The following is a 19,835-nucleotide window of genomic DNA, read 5'->3' as shown; positions in this document are numbered from 1 at the left end:
ATTAAAAAATTTCAAAAATAAAAAATGTAAAATGCAAAATTAACTAAACACACCACCCACAGTGCAAAATGTTTGTTTGCTCGCGAGTGCAAAATGTTTGTTTGCTCGCTCCATGTCCATGGTGATGTGAGGTGAGGGGACAGCAGTGGGAGCTCGCTCAGGCTCACGCTCACCACACACCACATCGGAGGGAGGCAAACCCCAAAACAAACGAGGCAGTAGGGACCAATGCCAGGGACAAAGGCCTGCCAACTTGGCCGACGCGGACATCTGGCCCCCATGCCCGTGTGCCGTCGCACTGGCCAGCATACCACCACAACCAATGGTGGTCCACGGGCACAAGGTTCCGCTCCAGCAGCCCAGCATTGGCCCGGCGCCAGCTGACATTGTGGGCCAGCCCAGGTAAGTACATGACAAAACGCGGTCATGCGTGACAAAGTGCTTTGTTTCCTTGCTGCTGTCAAGCAAATCTCTGCCCATACGTTCCTGATTGCCACAATTTCTTTCTGTGGAGTACTGAAAGTCCGTCTGAGACCCTCTCCTCTACTCACTCCGTCCCAAAATAAATACAATTCTAGAGTTTAAAATTTATTTCACAAAAAAATTAACTTTGACCCACCACAAAAGACAACCCAATTTCCGGAAGATTCCACAAAAGACAACTAACACCTCATTCATTCGCCATAAAAGACAAAAAATATTTTAATAATTTTACATCTAATATTAATTTGCGTGCTTAATTACCGTCCTCTGCGCTGGTACAGCAGGCCCGGGTCACCACACCACGGCGAGGTCCCACAGACAGATACGTGCGGGGCCCGCTAGCTGCATGATGAGGAAGGAAGTGAATGCCGCCGGCGGGGCCCGCACGCGGCACCAGCGGCAGCGCAGGCCCTCTTTTCCTCACGCGGTTTCTCGCTTTCTTTTTTCTCTGGTAGCCGTTCGAGCGTCGGCCACCTCCCCTCTCCCCTGCGATCACGGAGAACGGCAAGGTCGTGGGTGGGCCCCCGCCCCGCAACGGTTTCCAGTTCCGGTTCCAAGCCAGCTCAACGCGGCGGCGCCATTTCTCACCGTACCGTGTAGTAACGCCGGCCAGGCCAACGGCGGCGGGCAATCGTCCGCGTCGTGCGGGGCACGCCGGCCGCCCGGCCCGGAGATCGTGCTGCGACGACGGCTGGACGACGACGGTTTCCACCGGAGTTCCACGAATCTGGAGTAACCTAGCTATCCAGTGGGCTCCATCCAATGCAATTGTCGAAAATCTTCTTGATGCTCTAGCTGTTGTTGCTGTACTAAGTACTACCACTTCTGATAAAAAAAAAAGTACTACCACTAGCCGTTTCTTCGTCACTATTGCCATTCAAAATCCGGGTCATACGCTATCACTGAAATCATTCATTCATTTATTAATACCAAGCGTTTTCTTTTCCAGGATCATACCGTAGGTCAGCCCTGTGTGTATATCTGTTGCCAGCGACATTTTGAAACCCGTTTGTCAAAGGCTCAAATGATTGTATTGGAGTATGCCCAGATGATCGTTGACAGCTCATATAACAAAATACTACGAAAACATTTTCTAAGTGGCATTGGCTGGTCATAGCGTTCATGATATATATGCTAAATTTGGGAGTAGTAGCTAGCATTTCTTTTTCTCCTCAAATAAATGACTACAAAATTAATGAGGCGTACGTCATACAGATCATGCGCTGCACCACACGCACCCTTTTCTTTTCTTGATTACATTGGCATTAATAGTTTTGCATGTTCGGCCCTCTCATACAATTCGCATGACGAGTATTCTGGGTGTTTCGTGGGGCAAGCGATCCTTCTTCCTTTTTCTCGTGCGAGAGATAGAGAGAGAGACGGACCTCAAAATCCAAGTGGAAACCTTCTCCATTATTAGGAATAATATAGTAAGTATGGAATATATAAATAACCATACCAGGCCCCACATGTCAGCGACGCATAAGAGCGCGACTTCCCTCCTCCTGGGCTGGCTCGCACGGCTGCTCTGCGTGTCTGTTAATGGAAAACGCCCGGCCTCCTTCCGGCCCCCGCCCGCCTCTATAAATACAGCAAGCGGCCCGTCTCCCTCTAAAACGACCCCGCGCGCAGCCACCCCACCGCGGCGACGGAATCCCGCCCGCACGCCACCGCCAAGCCATGGGCAAGATGAGGATGCCCGTGCCCTCCCTGTTCCGCCTCGGCCGCCGCTCCAAGTCTCCGCCGCCGCCGCCGCAGCAGCAGGCCCAAGCCGCCGGGTCCCCGCCGCGGACGGCGGAGGAGGAGATGGCGCGGGTGTTCCGCAAGTTCGACGCCAACGGCGACGGCCGGATCTCGCGGTCCGAGCTCGCGGCCCTGTTCGAGAGCCTGGGCCACGCCGCCTCCGACGACGAGCTGGCGCGCATGATGGCCGAGGCGGACGCCGACGGCGACGGCTTCATCAGCCTCGACGAGTTCGCCGCCCTCAACGCCACCGTCGCGGGCGACGCCGCCGCCGTCGAGGAGGACCTGCGCCACGCCTTCCGCGTCTTCGACGCCGACGGCAACGGCACCATCTCCGCCGCCGAGCTCGCGCGCGTGCTCCGGGGGCTCGGCGAGTCCGCCTCCGTCGCCCAGTGCAGGCGCATGATCGAGGGCGTCGACCAGAACGGCGACGGCCTCATCTCCTTCGAGGAGTTCAAGGTCATGATGGCCGGGGGCGGATGCTTCGCCAAGATCGCATAGGTGCTTGGTTCTCCGCCGAATCCGCTCCACCGGCTCTTCATCCCTATCTCTCTTTTTCTTCTGTCCCCCCCTTTGACTATCCGAGCGTGCCGTGTGCGGGTTTATCAAGTGTATATAGAAGCAACGATTATTGCTAGCGTTAGATTCTTTCTACTAATAATTGGGAATCGCGAATTTCTAGTACCTACTCTATATAGGTTGGGATGGGAATCGGAGGCTGCAAAGCAGTGGTTCAGAGCTAATTTCTGTTCATGTCTCTGATCCGCTTATTGTTCCTTCAGTTAACGATGAAAAGAGCAAACGATTGGGACCTATGGATATCCATCCAACTCGTGTTTCCTTCCATTCCATTCCATCCACTGTTCGGAATCTGCTCCATAACCTGAACTTCATGCATCTAAAGCCTGCTTTCGTCAGTCGCAGCGCAGTAGATGTGCACTTCTTTTGATTACTAGCTGGATATTCATCAATGAGGGAAAAAAATGGAATCCTCTACTCTGCTTAGCTGGATTTAGCTAAACTATCTTCTGATTATCTTAGTGTGTAAACTTTTTGCTTAGAATTCCTCTGCATATGGAGGTAAGGATACCTGACTGAAGTTAACTCGACCTGGTTGCATGCTAATTCAGACCAACCGATTGATAAAATAAGTATAGCATTGGTATGCAGTGCAAATTGGCTTGCCAAGCAGAGTGTGAGTACAACGTTATTCACACTTGCAGTTCAGTCAGAAAACTGGAATCTCTAGGACTGGGGGAAACCAAAACTTCCCCAGGTGTTTCCAAAGTAGTATAGTATTTCTGAATGATTACCTTATAGCCAGGACAGTGGTAGGTTTGTACCTACTCTAATCACCAACATATATTCCTTGTCAGCATTTGTTAATTTTGGGGGAAAATACTTTAAGATTGTACTACATTACAATCAGAGACTGGAACATGGACTGGCTAGTGACCACGAAGTGAGGAGGGGAGCTGGGAATATTCTTGCGAAGGTGGACGGAACTGAGGGATTGTTGTTGCGTAGCAATCATTGGCATCATGGCAACTTGGCAAGATGGAATGGAAGTGCCAATCGATCTCCATTTCTTTATCTTCTGACCGATCCTGAATAAAACAGACGATAAGATCTGGATTCAGACATTCAGTCCATGTATTACATTACATGCTGCTGGAACGTACATACTGACGCCGGGACCGAGTGACGCACACGCCGGTCATATGAAACTCTGTTGTCAGAAGTAAAACTAAAACGGCCGTTGCTGCTGATGTTTATACTCTGCAATGCAAGGATTAGAAAGCTGGAGCAGATGACTTACGTTGGCCACAGGGAAGAATAGAAAACACGAGCCCTCACATGCGAGCTCGTGCAGTCGCGAGGTAAAAGATTGCGAGCGTTACTGAACCAGAAAGAATATCCGACACCCTGTCTGCCCAGATGACGAAGGCCATGTGCAGTTTACGCGGTGCAAATCTGCGCCATCTGGGGGTGCGAGTGTCCACCCGAGCTCGTCAGTTTCAGCATCATCACTGCTAGAAGAAAGGTGTGGCTGGCATGCCTCAGCTCGGATCGTCGTCGCGTCTTCATCCTCGCATCATGGTGGATTCAAGGGTATAAATCGGTGACCTTTAGATGTATCTCCAACCTTTCGATATTTGAACAAAAAAGAGTTGGAAATTGATATTTGAATAAAAGATGGTTGGAGATGCACCTAGTGGATTTGATCCGCTATAGGTTGCTAACGACCGTTGAGTCTTCAGACTTCAGTTGGATGGAACACGGCCAATGGCAGCGTTCGCTGGTCGTCAGGTTCACGATGAGCCCAAATGCCGCAGGCCGGCAGCAGAATAGAACACGGGCTGGGTTGGGCAGTTGGGCTGCTCTCTGCAAAAGCATAATAGTTTTTTTTCCTTGCTTGTAGGCCTTTTGGGGAAATATTACGTGACGAAGGCTAACGTAACAGGGGCGTCAGGGCGAATTTTCCTGGATGGAAATGGAAAGGTCCCTGCCCTACCCCGTGTGCGTGCAGCTTTTCGCGTTTTCCCCCACTCTTCCCTGTCTCTCTCTCATCTCCTCCCTTCCCTTCCCGTCCCAGCTCCATCTCCCTGCTCGCGCATCCCCAACCGTACCACCTCGGAGCTGCAATGAGCGGCGGCGGCGGAGGAGGCGGATTGGGCGCCGGCTTCTCGTACCAGAAGTTCATCCACGTCGCGCTGGAGCGGACCCGCCTCCACACCGCCCTCGCTCCACACCCATCCCAGGTTCTTTCGTTTCCCTACCTCGTCTGCCCGTTCTTGAGCTGCTTCTAGTCTGTACTCTGTAGTACTCTGCTTTTTGTTAGTCGTTACTAGTGCTACTACTTAGATCTTGCCTCCATAGCTGCACTTCTCTTTGACAACCGTGGCAACTATCGGTCATAAAATAATTATGTATGCTTGTCTTAGTCAGCGTCAATCCCAGCTCTGAACCAGTAGGCTACATGGAGCCCCACAATCTGTGATTTGTTGTTGTCATTGGACTATGCATTTGGTATTAAGTAAGGCCACACGCACTAGTATGCTCGTGTTTGTTGAACAAGCAAGCTGACTGCAGAAATATCTACTATGCATCATTAATCTGAAAAACAATTTGAGCTAGAAGGAACCGAGGAACTAGGTGCCTTTTTAATCAAGAAAAAGAATAAGCACCCAAATTCTTCTCTAGGAGAACTTGAACTTTGGAGGTCCATGCCCTCTCTCAGTTCTTCCTGCATCATCAATCCTGAATACCACAGAAACTATATGTTCTAAAGTATTAGGTGGCATAAATCATTTTTGTCGTTCTCTTCGCCATTGCGAAATTTGACCCTTTCTCTGATCATGCTTCCAGGAAAAGTTTAAGTTCATAAAACCCAAAGAGGATAACACTGATATGTATGCTCTCTCATTCAGCGCCCCCAAGATTAGACTGCTTCGGAGCCTGACAATTGAGCAGAAAAACTCGATTCAGGTATTTGGTTTGTTCTGGTTCTCTTCTCAGTTGACATCCTCCATCTGGAAAGTTTGTGAATAACTGGAAAAACAAGTTCAGAGTTGGGCATTTGTTCTTATCCTCTTATAGCAAGAAGGGTTTTTTCTTTCTTCTTCTTCTTGAAGAAAAAAAAAACTTTGTGCTTCTCCGGCATATATGTCTGCTTTTTTTCCCCAGCAAGGGTTTGTTAATTTATAAAATCCAAAAGTGCTTCCGACTGCTTCACGGTGTGATTTATTCCTCCAATTATGTTAATCCTAATTTCAGGTTCTAGTGTATTAGAATTTTTCTTGAATCTTCCTTGGAACTTCCATTTCAGTTATATTGCTATGATAGTAAACGAAGAAAAAACTCTATAGTTTTTTTTTTCTGTTGCCATTTCGCTAAATTTTGTGACTGAAGTTCTAACAATGTAGCAAATGATGGTCCACCATGCTTAGACTTCTCGGTTTCTCATTTTTACCATTTTGCTTACTGTTGATGGTCTCATCTGTGTAGTGCTTATGACTCGCATATATGCTGATGCAGGTTCTTGACTTTGCTGCCTTCTCAGAACCTGAATACGACCTCCCTATATTTTGTGCCAATGCTTTTACATCTCCTGCACGTAGTATTGTTGTCTTGTAAGTGCCAGAAATGGTTGCCTTTGCAAGAAAAATTGTCCTCTGATCACGCAATACCTAGCCACGAATTTAAGTATGCCCTGAATGAATAATTTGGACTACTTTCAGGGATCTCAATCCTTTGTACGACACCACTGAACACGAGGATTACAGGGAAAAATACTACAGGAATTTGATGCCTCTTATACACAAGTACAGTGAGGTATTTTGATCTTGTCCTTCACCCAACATAGTACTTGAGAAACCTCGAAGCCTTTCTGTATTTACTTTATGTGTAGCTCGATGTCTTTAATAGATGAAATGCAGCTTCTGCCCTGGGGTGGCAAAATTACAAGCGAGTCTCTGAGGTTCTTCTCTCCTATTGTTATCTGGACAATACTTGAGCCAACTGAGGCCAACCACAAAGTTCTATACTCAGCCTTCATGGATTACTACAAGGTGTCTGTGCACCTTTTTTTTCTTCGGTTTCTTTGCGCTGCCAGTAGTTCTCATTATTATGGGCATGCAGGTCTGGCTCGAGTTAATGGATGAAGCAGTTCAAGAAACAAGTGTAGAAAAAGTTGATCAAAATAGGGAAGCACAACATAAATATCTCACATGGAGAGCCGAGAAGGTTTGATTGATCGAACACTGAAACCGTTCCGCGCATAAAAGATCACATCAATTGGGTTTATATGCTTGAGTATCAATTGTATTTAACTACTGCTGCTTCGTTGGTCTCCAAGTTTCTTGTATGTAATACACCTACCACACATCGACCTGCTCTGTTTCAATTTTCAGGATCCTGGTTATGCACTGTTAAAAAAGTTGATTGGTGAATGTGCTGCCAAGGTTGCTCTCCTGTCTTCACCCTAACAGCTCAGGAGTAGTTACTTTCTATCATTTTTAGGGCATTCTTGGGAATTTATTGTTGCCTCCATATACAGGATTTGGTGAGAGAATTCCTGTTTGAAGGAGTCGATTCGCTCGGGACGAAGTCATTCTTGGAGTATTTCCCTGAATATGCACAGGAAGATGGGACGGTAAACAAGAAGCGGAGTATGATCGGGAAGTCATTTGAATCTCGGGCTTGGGATGCTCATGGGAAGTTCATCGGCGATGCTGGTGATGGATAGCAGCTAGCTGTTCTGCTTCATCTAGATACAGCCGCGCTTGTTTCTCCTTGTTGTTCTTGATAGCTGTTTTGCTTCTGCAAAGCTGGACATTTCTTTCTCGAAGCTTTCTCGTCGCATGGCAGACTAGTTCTTGTGTGTTGCACAGACCTGCAATACCTGTCGTTCCCAAAAAAAAAAAAGACCTGCAATTCCTGTCGTATGACTTGTAGTTTGGCAGCTACAGGAAGCTTTCGTTGGGAACGGAAGAGGGAGAGACAGGGATAGCACGCGTGGAGGAAAAGGAAACAGGTGCTCACGGCTTTCGCGCCGGCCTAACCGCTGCAACGGACGCACAGCGCCACCGACAGCGGCACCATGGACGCCGTCTGCATGAACTGCAGGGCACCAGAGACCGGCGGGCTAGCTGTGAGCAGGCCTCTGATGGAGGCGGTCGGCGTGTGGAACGTTGATCGGCGAGCGGCACAGCGGCGGAGAAGAGGCCACGCGGACGGGGGGATGGGTTCGTGGGCCGTGGCCCTTGTTCAGCGGCCCAACGAGAGAATACAACGACGCATGTCTCCTCGGACTGGTATTCTGAAGTTAGAGCAAATTGAAAGGAGCGTACTTTATGGATGCATGGAGTTGAATTATGAAGGATGTATGTATAATAATTATTTTGCAAATTTTCTAATTATCGCTCTGTTCAGTTGAGTTGTTAGCCAGCCAGCCAGCAGTGTTTTGTCTCACACTAAATCAGCATCAGCCAGTAGTATTTTTTCTCTTACAACAAATTAGCACCAGCTGCCACAGCCAGTCGAACAGAGCATATACTTACATGATCAGTTAATATGATCTACTCAATATCATAGGTTTAAAGTTGGTACTTTTTTAAAATTTTAGAAATGCAGTTAAACTGTGACGGAGGGCAGTAGGACTTGGTGGCAAGGTTCACATACTCCCATGCGGCAACTCAAAACAAGGAGAGGCATCCACGGCCAACGCTTGCTGCGGAGCCGGAAGCAACCGGGAAGCTGCCATGCCCATGCGAACAAACCAATGCCTCGGATCCTTTTACTTGTCTCTCTCTCTCTCTCGCAGTCAGCACAGGTTACACAGCAGCGACGCCTGTGAAAAGGAGAGAAGATCCATGCGCATGGGCACGCGCGGACCGGGAGAAGAGGCTCCAGCAAAAGACGATTGTAGTCTGCAAAAAGTGCTCAAGTAAAGGTCTCTCGCAGTCTCGCTATTCTGATCTCCCCGTTGGTGACTCAACTTCATGACCCATGCAGGTGAACAAGACAAACTTGGTGGCTAGGTGTCAAACCTGCGCCATTATGCTGCTTTCCTTGAGATTTGGAGGGAGCTTATCCTAAACCCACTTGCCACTTGCCTGCAGTTCCTGACCAATCCACCCATCCCACCCCCAACTCTAAACTAAACGCGTCTCTTGCGCATTGGCAAGCAGCCAAGCTCCCCTACCACCTACACATGCACTGCAAGCATCCAGGCATGCGCATGCGCATGGTCGTCGTCTCTCGTCGCCAGGCCAGGGCAGGCAGGCCACTTCTGCATGGCCGAGCCGTGACACCACAAGGGAGAGCATGTGAGAGCTCTGCTGCTCCGCGCCGCGACACCACAAGGGAGGGAGAACAGGCGTGAGTGCTGGGACCATCCTCCTCACGGCTCACGAGGATGCAGCCTTCGTTCGTCTCCATGGAAACGGCCGCAAAAGCTGCATGGAAACCAGCAAGAAGCTTCACTTAAATTACCAGGGGGAGTTTCCTGAGAAACAAAAAAGGACACCCATAACATAAACAATGGAAACTGCAGGCTAATACTCGCGACCATTGTGCAGATGCACTCGCTCGCTGATGAGTGATGACCTGCCACTCCCGTGTACCGTGTACGTATGGAACAAATATTCCCTTGGGTTTATTCGGTCAAATACTGCAGCACTGGCAGAGGCTTACTCTGCTTTGACCGGATCCCGTACATGTGCTAGCATCCAAGGACGTGCCACTGTAAAATAATAGCAGTGATTTGGTGGGCAACCGCAGGGATTAGCCAGAAAGTTCAGAGGTTTCAGAGCAGCTGTATGCCTGTATATGTTGCCATGTCGGCAACAGGCAGGCCTGTCGTCTAACAATGCATCATCAAATGCATGCATGCCCTATAGACTGTACACCGAAGTTTGCTCAGTGCAATCGATGTGCAATTTCCCCCGGCCCAAATGCAGTGCAGAAAGTTTAGGGCTTCTGGGAAGAAATTCCAGGGCAATTTACAAGTGAATCTTCAGGGCTGGAAAAGTTGCCGGGCAACTTTGCTGTCATCTGCATGCCTGTTTCTCATTCTTTGCATAGCTGTTCGGATGCATTTGATGACTCATACTAGTCTGCAGAGCTAGATAGGCCGCTGCTTATCATGATTCTCCTCTGATGATGGTTGGTGAATCGTGATTAGATGTTTGCTTCAAGCACAAAAAAGGAAGGAAAAGGCGGCACTGCTCGCTTGGAGAATAGTAGAATACTGACTGCAACTTGTGAACGAAAACTTGCCTCGCAATTCTCACTTTGGAAACTGACGGCCCCTTTGAACGGCCGTAGAAACGGCAGGGCTACATTTGGAATTAGCAAAATTCGAGCACACAGGTTTCTGGGAAGGAAAAAGAAAACGAAGACGGCAACTATCTGCACTGGAAAGCGCCCGAGAGATGAAAGCGAGGAAACCACGGGCTAGCGGATGTGGCAGGCCATACTGCATTTCTATAACGCCTTGTGATAGACATTGTCATCAAAGTTACAGGTCACAAACCTTATCTTGAATCTTGAAGGAACACTTGTGATAAAAACAATTTAACAAGAAGATAGGCATCATCAAGTTTTTACAAGGCGCGGTTGTTTACTGGGAAACGTTCTTGGGGGTTTCAGCTGTTATTGGGCAGAGCGCAGAGTTGCAGTATGACTACATATACTCACCGTGTTCGGCAGGCTGGAGCTGGAGTGGTGTGAGAGAAAAATACTGTTACCTGGCTGGTGGCTGGTGGCTGGAGGCTGGAGCTGGAGTGGTGTGAGAGAGAAGTACTGTAGGGCTGGATACCAGCCGAACACAGTGACTGTGTACTAGGCTTTGTTTAGATCCCTGGAAAAGTGGGAGAAAAAGTCACGGACGACACTGTAGCACACTGTAGCACTTTTTGTTTGTTTGTGGTAAATATTGTTCTACCATGATCTAACTAGGCTCAAAAGATTCGTCTCGCAACGTACATCAAAACTATGTAATTAGTTTTTTTATTTACCTACATTTAGTACTCCATGCATGTGTCATTTGTTATATTTAATGTTTCGATGTGATGGAGATGTGATGGAAAGTTTGGATTGTGGGGAGTTTTGGGGCATCTAAACACACCCCTAGTCTTGATGACCCCAAGAAATCACGGCTTAACTACTCCCTCCTTCCCCGTTTATAAGGCATGGTGGAACATGACACGGTCTTCTAAACAACACTTTGACCATTTATTTATCATATATTATATCACTTTTGATTATAAACTTATAATCATTGTAAAATATATTTGATTATGAATCCAATCATATGAAATTTGCATTATAAAAATAAAAATTTAATAGTCAAATTATTGGTCAAAGATGACAAAGTTTGAATCTTGATATACGTGTATGTCTTATAAATAGGGAAGGAGGGAGTAGCTCTAAACAGTGCTGGTAAATGATGGCCAGAAGTAATAACATGGTACGGAGTAGCTAGATGATGGAGAGGAACAGACAAAAAACTCGAAACGGGGTGGCCCACTTTACTCAGTCAGCACTCAGCAGGACGGACTTGGGCTCGCCACGTTGCCATCGCAACCACACGTCCGCAGGCCGGGTTGGTGGAACGTGGAACTAACGGAATCAGGCCTCGTCCAGCGCACGCAAGTTGGAATCTCCAATCATTCATTCATCCTACGCAAACGGCCAAATTTCCTCCAAATCTCGACACCGCTAGCAGTTGGCAACAAATACAATCTCGATAGTAGGAGAACATGCATGCCCCTAGTGGTAAGAATTTAAAAAATATAAATTTTAAAAAATTTGAAAGAACCAAGCATTCGCCTTGCCGTTATAGCATAGTACGACAAATAATTTTACAACGAGATTGCATGCACGACAAGGGGCTTTCGCTAATCGTGCATGGATTAGCAAGCAAGCGCTTTAAAATTTTAAATGGAGCACTACTCTGATCTGAGCGCGCATCAGGGCCAATCTCTCTCTGGTCAGGCGACGAGGGATCACAAGAAGGTTGTCGCTGGGGCGTCGGCCGCGTTCATCATCATGCGCGCGAAGTCCTGGAAGCCGACGAAGCCGTCGCCGTCGGCGTCGACGCCGCCGATCATGCGGCGGCAGTCGTCGAGGCTGCAGCCCTCGGCGCCGAGGATGGCCTCCATGAAGGCGCGGAGCTCCTCGGCGGTGATGCGGCCGTCGCCGTCGGCGTCGAACACCCGGAAGGCCTCCATGAGGTCGTCCTCCCCGCCGGGGGCGGGCGGCTGCGCGGCCATGGCGGCCACGGCGTCCAGCTCGTCGTCGGAGGGCTCCCCGTGGCCGAGGCGCCGCAGCACGGCCTCCAGCTCCCGCCGCGGGATCTCGGCGGGGGAGAGCGGCAGCACGGACCGCGGCGTGGAGGACCGCGCCAGCGCGTCGTCGGAGGAGGACGAGGACGCGGACGCGAAGGACGGCGCCTCGCTGCGCGACAGGGAGCGCTTACCGCTGCCGTCCTTCTTGCCGCCGCTACTCCACGACCGCTTCGGGGACGGGAGGGAGAGCTTCCTGGCCAGGGACTGCACGGAGAGCTTCATCGTCTTCTTGCGCCGTTGCCCTGCCGGCGGGGATGAATGGGCGCAATGCAATGAGAGGGAGGCGGTGGTGGGAATGGAGCTAGCGGAGCGGAGATAAAAAGGCGGGGGCGGGAGGGGAGGGAGTGAGCTTCGTGGAAGCTTCGTGGGGCGCCGATTTTTCGGCTTCGTCCCGTCCCCTCCGCTGTTGGTTGGTTGGTTATTACTGCCTGGGGGTGGGAACACTGCTGCGCATTTATTTATCGGATCGGCTGCGCGAGCTGGAGGCTGTTGCAACCCCTGTGGCGCCCCATCCTCCTCTGCCTTTTTAGTTAGGGCTAAAAACTTGTAAAAGAGAGGTGGCAGCCACCTTGTTCATCGAGTTGGCAGGGCAGATGCCGACGCTCTTGCCAAAATTAGCTGAGGCGTGATGTACATGTGCTATCTTAGATGGACTGCAAGGCCTAACGCGACAAATCGGGGCGCCAGTCGGTCTCACCATCAGCACCTGCTAGTGGTGGTTCTACAGAGTGTCTAAAGAGGATGTATGATTTCTTCAAAAAAAAAAAAAAAAACAAGAGGATGTATGTGTAGCACCTGAGGAACATGAGCATTCACTCCATGATTTCCATGCGCCTTGTGACAAAAGGAGAAATCCAGAAACATGTCTTTAAACGGCCATGTAAACGAGTATGAGTACAGAATGTCATGATCCTGAATTAAGCAGGAGTGATAGCCATTGTTGTGGGAACTGATGGCCTCAAATCTCCCATATCTATGGCTATAATTCTTGATTGATAATACCATGATAGTGATTTTTCTAACTCTTGTTGACCAGTATACTCCTTGAACTTGAATGTCATCCTACAAAAATAAGCTATTTTTTCAAATCTACAATTGCTATGATTTTGATCTCAAGTTGACAGACTCATCTCTTGAATTCTTTTTGTTTTCTGCTCAAAACTTCAGTACCAGGATAAGATTGTTATTCCACGGCTCGGATGGAAGTGTCATATTACATGCAATTCCTGTATTAATATGGACTTAAATTATATTCCGATAGAAAGAACAAAGAAGTACTAAAATGGAACTTGTAGTATCGTGTGTCGTGGGTACAGAGGATCCTGAGTATCATTTTGGGATGGACAAGGTAGGTCCTCGTAGGAGTATGTTGGGCTCGGCTCTCCATCGCTTATTCTATAGCCTACCCTCCTTGGCGTTTGGTTTCTTTATTGATGTCAAGGGGGAAGAAATAAAAAGGAACAAAAGTCTTGCTAGTTTCAAGTTACCTCGTATTTAGTTGTTTTCAAAATTTCAAAATTTTACCAGATTTTCCATTACATCAAATTTTTGAATGCATACATGAAGTATTAAATATAGCTAAACAAAATAACTAATTATATAATTTGTCTATAATTTGCGAGACGAATCTTTTAAGCCTAATTAATTCATAGTGGGACAATAATTACTAAATACAAACAAAAATGCTACAGTATTTTACAGCTAAAATTTTATACATCTAAATAAGGACTTAGCTTGTGTCCTTATAAAATTCTGATACTCTGCTGGCCTTTCGTTTTAGCTGTCGCTGAGAAGACCGCTGGTTAGAGATTTATTATCAGTGGGCACTAATGAAGATGTTCTCCTTACAATCTGTTTATATTGTCATTAGGCAATGCCCTGCTGACCCCTTTTTGTAAGGCGTGTGAACTTCAGAACCTGTATTCCGTGTATTAAGAACAATTAATTGGCTTAGTTGAGAAAAACTTACAAGATCAAAGAAAAAGGGTGGGTAGGATTTCGGAACTTGCACTTACTAAATTTAGCAATGTTGAGTAAGCATGGTAGCTGCTGACCAACCCTGATACACTGCGTGGGCAGGTACTGAAGGCAAGATATTTCCCAAATTTGGATATTCTCCATTGTGGTCCGCATGCTGGTAGGGGTGGTAATGGGCCATGGCCCTAGTGGTCTCTTTACAGCCCAACAAAATCCTTAAATTTTTTAGTTCAAAATTGTATAACATTATAGCCCGATCCTTTTAGGACCCAGCACTTAGATTTTCTAGTTCAAAATGTTGGGCCCTTTACCACCCCTACATGCTGGCATATCATATACTTGGAGAAGCATTTTAAGGGGAGCCGAACTGCTGAACGTATTATTTGGAGAATTGGTAATGGTGAAAATGTGAAAATATGGGAAGACCCATGGTTACCCAAAGGCTTACAAGAAAACCAATCACACCTACGAGATCATGTTTGCTGACAAGAGTTAATGAACTTATTGATCGAATTACAGGTGAATGGGATGAGCAACTAATTTGGAATTATTTTTGGCCGGATGATGCAGCTGAGATCTTACGGATTCCAATTAATGTGCATATGTAGGACTGGCCTGCATGGTATTTTGACCCAAAAGGATTATTTTCAGTTAAATTAGCTTATATGATGGCAGTTGCAAGAAGGGATGCTTTTACAGGCCGGGATGGCTTAACTTCTGGAAATGTGTAAATGGAAGTGAGGATGAATTTAAATGGTACAAATATGGCACCTTAAATTCTCCAACAAAGTTAAGATGTTTGTGTGGCGATTAGCACATAACAGCCTACCGGTAAGAAGAAATGTGGCTAACTGTGATATTAATATTGACATTATGTGCCCTATTTGTAGAAGACTTGATGAAGACTGTGGACATTGTTCTTCAAATGTAAGTATGCTAGACTATGTTGGCGCCTCATGAATATGGAAGATATTAGAGATGAATTGGTGAACAATCGAAAGTGGAAAAAATTAATAAGATTTGGGGATTGAAGAGGAGCAAACAACTGAAAGTTATTGTATTTCTTTGGAGATGGTGGTCAGCAAGAAACAAGGCCAACGAAGTTGGGAGAGAATGAGATCTATAGCTCTATATGTTATTACCTAATGAAGTTTGAAAAACTTGAAAGGAATGTGATGAAACAAATGGGTGTGCCCCGGAATAAATGGAAACCACCCCTGTGGACATTTACAAAACCAACTCTGATGGGTCTTTCGATCCGAGTAACAGATCAGGGGGTTGGGGATTTGTTGCAAGGGACAGTAGTAGTGAGGTTCTAGCTGCAGGGGTGGGTAACATCACCTATGCATCATCATCCTTGCAAGCTGAAACCATTGCAACATATAAGAGCATCATTCAGGCATCACGTTTGGCTATGACATGAATAATCTTGGAGATGGACGCCACAACCCTTGCCTCTGCTCTGAAATCAAGTAGCTCTGATCGGAGTGCTATTGGTTGTTTGGTGCATCAAATGAGAGACATTATGCATTTAGAGTTCTCCTCTTGTACTGTCGATGTGTGTAATCGAAGCTGTAATAAGGTGGCGGATTGCTTAGTAGTCTATGGAGCGTATGTGTTGACCTCTCGCTATGAAGTGTTTATGAGCCAAGTCCAAGACTATGTAATGGATCTTATTTTGGGCAATTTGCCTATCAGTATATAGCACAACCGTGCTTTGTGTAAAAAAAAAGAACAATTAATTCCAGCACCATTTTAATTGGCGTGTGAAGACGTGCTAGACCTAGATGTAATAATGGAGCCAATAGCTAGACCTATGTAACTGAGCTTTAGAACAATCTCAGTGGAAAGTATCATCGCACAGTTACTAAGACTATGAAGCACTATGTAAGAAAGGATAAAAAAGACACTTTTTTTGGAGACGCATATTTTCCGACATGTCTCCAAAATGCATTCCAGACGCATTGTAATAAAACGTGTCTCCAATATGTTCTCCTTGGCTTCTAGAGAAAAAAAAAACACGTCTCCAATGATAACTCATTCGAGACGCGTGTAGAAAGCAAGCGTCTGCAATTTATCGGAGACGCGGTGCAGCAACCCGCGTCTCGCGTAACACAACTTCGGACCCGAAATTTTTATCCATTCTAGTAGCGCATCCGCTCACGTCCGCGGTCCTTTGCCACCCTGCTCCCCCGTCTGCCTCCGAGCTCTCTCTCTCGTTTCCTCCGCCGCACATGTCCAAACCCTAGGACACCTCGGCTCCCGCCGCCGCCGCCTCACCCTGTCATCTCCAACTTCCAGTAGCAGCTAGACACGGGATCTGGACGGGGACGAAATCAGGCACGGCCACACCTTCCACCCCCTGCGTGGCAGCGCCCGTGGGTGAGTCCCCCTCGTGCGGCCTCTCGGCGGCGGCGACCTCGGCGCGGCGCAGCCTCGGAGCAAGCATCACGTGGCCTCTCGGCGGTGGTGGCCCCTCCCTCATATAGCACCACCCCAGTTCCCCACCGCCCCTCCTCGCCTCCTCGCACCCGCTGCCTTCCATTGCCGGCACCGCAGCTTCTCCTTTGAGCCAAGCACCGCGCATCCTGCCCCTCGTCGATCACAGCACCGCGGCATGGCCTCCGCGGTCACTCGGGCGGCTTTCCTCCTTCACACCCCACCCCTCATTCGGGCCATCACCGACGGGCGCGGGGACAAGGATTCCGCCCTGCCCGCCGCCGGCCGCCGCCCACCTCGGCGCGCCTCTCCGATAGAGCGAATCGGGTGGTCAGCCTCCTCGCGGCGCGACATCCGCCCACCACCGACACCATGCGCTCCTCCAGCAACGGTGCCGGCCCGCCTACTCCTGCCGGACGTGAGCCCTCCACGAGATCGGCTCGTCTGCTGCCATCCAGATTGCGCCCACCACCACGCCGGCTCCATCTCCTGCCATTGGGATTCCGCCCCCATGAAGCAATCTGATGAGGACATCGCCATGCTGGACATGCACAAACCGGCCTCATCTCCAAGTTACAAGTCGACTCCAACTCGGTTTTCACGTTCATCTCGGATTCAGCCAACACCACTTCACGGTTTCGACGATATCTCCCTCATACGGAGTCAGAATGAGGTGATCTTGGATGCGTTGGAATCGTGACGACCAGACGCTTCTTTTGGTTCTGGTCCCAGCTCCAGAAGCCTCGTGGATCATTCTGTGTGACCATGGGAAGATGCTGCGACACCTATTTTGGGCCTTTTTCAGACTTTGTATCGTGTCGAGCCTTAAGCCCAAGTCGTGGGTGCCCCCCTGGTCGCCCTCAACCCTAGGATGCCCCCTTCTTCTTTAAACTCAGTAGCCACCGCCGTTTAGACTTGGATTTTGTTTAGTTCTTGTGTTTTCCTTCGAGAAACAGAGATTGATTTGTTATAACTGTGGCGACAAGTCCTTTTACAGTGATCCAGGGCCCCCGTTCTTGATCTCCTCCACTGTGTCGATTAGTCCTTTGGAATCGAGTTCTCTAACCCCTCTTTGATTCGCTTCATTCATATTTGCAATATCAGATTGTGTGTTTACATCTTCTTGCTTGTGTTCTTCGATTCGCTTGCAGGAAAAGCCTTCTTGGCGAGGTCAATCAAGTTGTGCTTGGTTGATAACCAACGGAGTAGTGGTGTAATGGTTGCTTGACTTCGAATCGTGCTGATTAGATGCCAGATCGTCAACATCACACACTCCACCAATCGAATTTACCTCTATCTCTCGGAAGATCGAGCCTAGTCCTCATCAAGTGGTATTAGATTTCAGGTTTCCCGTGAGGTATTACCCTTCGTTTTTCCCTTTAGATTCATTTCGTGTCACTGTCCTAGAGTCCACAAAAACCCTACAAAAAGATATCACCGTCCTAGATCCGTTTTAGCCTTTGTAATTTCGTTTCAGATTCGCTTTGTTGAGTTTGTGTCCGTGGTCGAGTCTTGTTGCTGGTTTAGTGTGTTCGTAGTCGTAGTTCAATCGCCCATTGCAGTTTGTTTGTTTCCATCGCTATCCCATCTACTTTTACACAAACAACAAGTCGATTCACCCCATTACTCGACTTGCCCTCGCTAGCCGCCTTGCGTGAACTCTCGCCGCGCCAGCCCTAGATAGGTTGCAAACCGCCTTGTTTTTTTTTTGCCTTGCATCGCAGCCTTTCTTGATTTCATCTGGCGATACCTATTGCTGCATATACCAGGGATACTTTGCCCTAGCTGAGACACTTTGCTCAGTCGCTTTGTGTGCCGTGGATAGGGAAGCTTTGCCGTAACCGCCGCCGGCCAATCTGCCGAGTTGTGCCATAGGAAACACGTAACTTGAGTTACCTTCGGTAAAACAGGCATAACTTTTCGCTCGGTGCACCGTTTTGGCTCAATTTTTTACAGCAGAGAGAAGACGAAATTCTGTACATATGATAAAATCACTTTGCCGTTTGGAGCCGATCTAAAAAAACTCAAAAAAAATTTGGGAAGAAAGAGTTTTGAGGCTTCCAAGTGATTTTCCAGTTTTTCAGAAACGCTCTTGATTTTCTGTAGGCCACATCCCACCTCTGTTTATGGTGCAAATTTTTGTGGTTGGAGCTTTTGTTATATTTGTTCGGAGAAAAATATAAAAAAATAGTTAAAAAAAAGAAATCTTTATTCCTATTAGTTCTGGAGGTTTTTCGGGGAAAAGATTAAAAATAAGTGCATAGAGTGCTGTTTTGCTTGTTCTTTGAGCTTTATCCACCGTTCTTTATTCCAACTTGTTGTGCTATGCCTAGGACACGTCTTAGCTAGCAATTGTGACTTGTACTTTGGATACTTATTGAACTTTGCTAATCTGCATTCGTTATTTGCTACTCCTTCTACATATTGTGCCTGTCCCACAGCTCCACATATACTTCGATCAGTACAAGTTCATCTTGCAACTGTTACACCCAGCTCAACAACAGATCCTGTTTGGCTTTGGTAAGAACACTTACAAGATGGTAGTAAGCCGCTTGAGATTTTGCTCTCCACTTTCACCATCACTCAGTACTTGTTAGTTGATAGGGATAATACCTTGGTGTTGTTTTTTGCTGTCTTCTAACCATGACAGGGGGGAGTCCCCTACGGACTTCAATGAATGCGTCTACAAGGATGAACTTAAGAAACTTGTTGATGACCAGCGCACCTACATCGACGGAAAGTTCAATGAGATGATGCGCAGTATCAATGGAGTTGTCACACGCCTTAAGCATATTGAACAACATCCCCTCGACAACGACAACGACACCGACATCACCCTCCTGATGGTGATGAGGACGAGGATGAGGATGCCGTCCTTGATGATGATGAGGATCGTGATGCGTACCGTCTTCAGCGCAATCGTCAAGGTATGAGAGGTAATCATAATCGTGGTAACAATGATTCTTTTGCTAAAACTAAATTTACCTTGATTCCTTTTGCTGGTACTGCTGATCCTGAGGCTTATTTAGATTGGGAACTCATTGTTGAACAAAAGTTTAATTCTCATTTGGTTCCTGCTGAGCATAGAGTTAGACTTGCTACCAGTGAATTTACTAGCTTTGCTTTGTTTCGGTGGAATGATCTTTGCAATGCTGGTAATGCTGCTGCTTTGCCTCAAACTTGGCCTGTTTTGAAACAACGCATGAAGTCTCATTTTGTTCCTCCTTATTACCAGCGCGATCTACATTTAAAATTACAAAATTTAAAACAAAGTGATAAAGGAGTAGAGGAATATTATCAGGAATTGCTTATTGGTCTAGCACGTTGTGGTATTCGTGA

The 19,835-nt window shown here is 47.5% G+C and overlaps 3 protein-coding genes across 3 annotated transcripts; 2 read left to right on the top strand and 1 right to left on the bottom strand.

Annotated features, from left to right (window-relative positions):
• The first annotated feature begins 2,084 nt into the window (after positions 1-2,084).
• On the top strand, positions 2,085-2,912 carry LOC120672661 (probable calcium-binding protein CML10). The gene has a single exon (XM_039953186.1). The coding sequence runs from the start codon at positions 2,164-2,166 to the stop codon at positions 2,725-2,727; it is 564 nt and encodes a 187-aa protein (XP_039809120.1). The 5' UTR covers positions 2,085-2,163; the 3' UTR covers positions 2,728-2,912.
• Positions 2,913-3,467: 555 nt separating this feature from the next.
• LOC120672659 (phytochromobilin:ferredoxin oxidoreductase, chloroplastic-like) lies at positions 3,468-7,673 on the top strand. The gene is made up of 9 exons (XM_039953184.1): positions 3,468-4,728; positions 4,823-4,988; positions 5,596-5,715; positions 6,265-6,359; positions 6,468-6,561; positions 6,666-6,797; positions 6,868-6,972; positions 7,140-7,190; positions 7,286-7,673. The coding sequence occupies exons 1-9, from the start codon at positions 4,715-4,717 to the stop codon at positions 7,472-7,474; spliced, it is 966 nt and encodes a 321-aa protein (XP_039809118.1). The 5' UTR covers positions 3,468-4,714; the 3' UTR covers positions 7,475-7,673.
• A 3,740-nt stretch (positions 7,674-11,413) lies between these two features.
• LOC120676413 (probable calcium-binding protein CML35) lies at positions 11,414-12,403 on the bottom strand. Its single transcript, XM_039957678.1, has one exon. It carries the CDS (start codon positions 12,300-12,302, stop codon positions 11,739-11,741), a length of 564 nt encoding a protein of 187 aa, XP_039813612.1. The 5' UTR covers positions 12,303-12,403; the 3' UTR covers positions 11,414-11,738.
• Between the last annotated feature and the right edge of the window lie 7,432 nt (positions 12,404-19,835).

This window comes from Panicum virgatum, chromosome 5N (assembly GCF_016808335.1).
Source record: "Panicum virgatum strain AP13 chromosome 5N, P.virgatum_v5, whole genome shotgun sequence".
NCBI lineage: Eukaryota > Viridiplantae > Streptophyta > Magnoliopsida > Poales > Poaceae > Panicum > Panicum virgatum.
The sequence above is the reverse complement of the archived record's forward strand: the minus strand, read 5'-3'. Positions and strand labels throughout refer to the sequence as shown.

Excerpts from the sequence above, each read along its gene's own strand:
- LOC120676413 (XM_039957678.1), bottom strand. The coding sequence starts at position 12,302 with ATGAAGCTCTCCGTGCAGTCCCTGGCCAGGAAGCTCTCCCTCCCGTCC.
- LOC120672659 (XM_039953184.1), top strand. Across the intron at positions 6,360-6,467 it reads GCACGTAGTATTGTTGTCTT|GGATCTCAATCCTTTGTACG; the intron begins GTAAGTGCCAGA and ends GACTACTTTCAG. Across the intron at positions 6,562-6,665 it reads TTATACACAAGTACAGTGAG|CTTCTGCCCTGGGGTGGCAA; the intron begins GTATTTTGATCT and ends GATGAAATGCAG.
- LOC120672661 (XM_039953186.1), top strand. The coding sequence starts at position 2,164 with ATGGGCAAGATGAGGATGCCCGTGCCCTCCCTGTTCCGCCTCGGCCGC.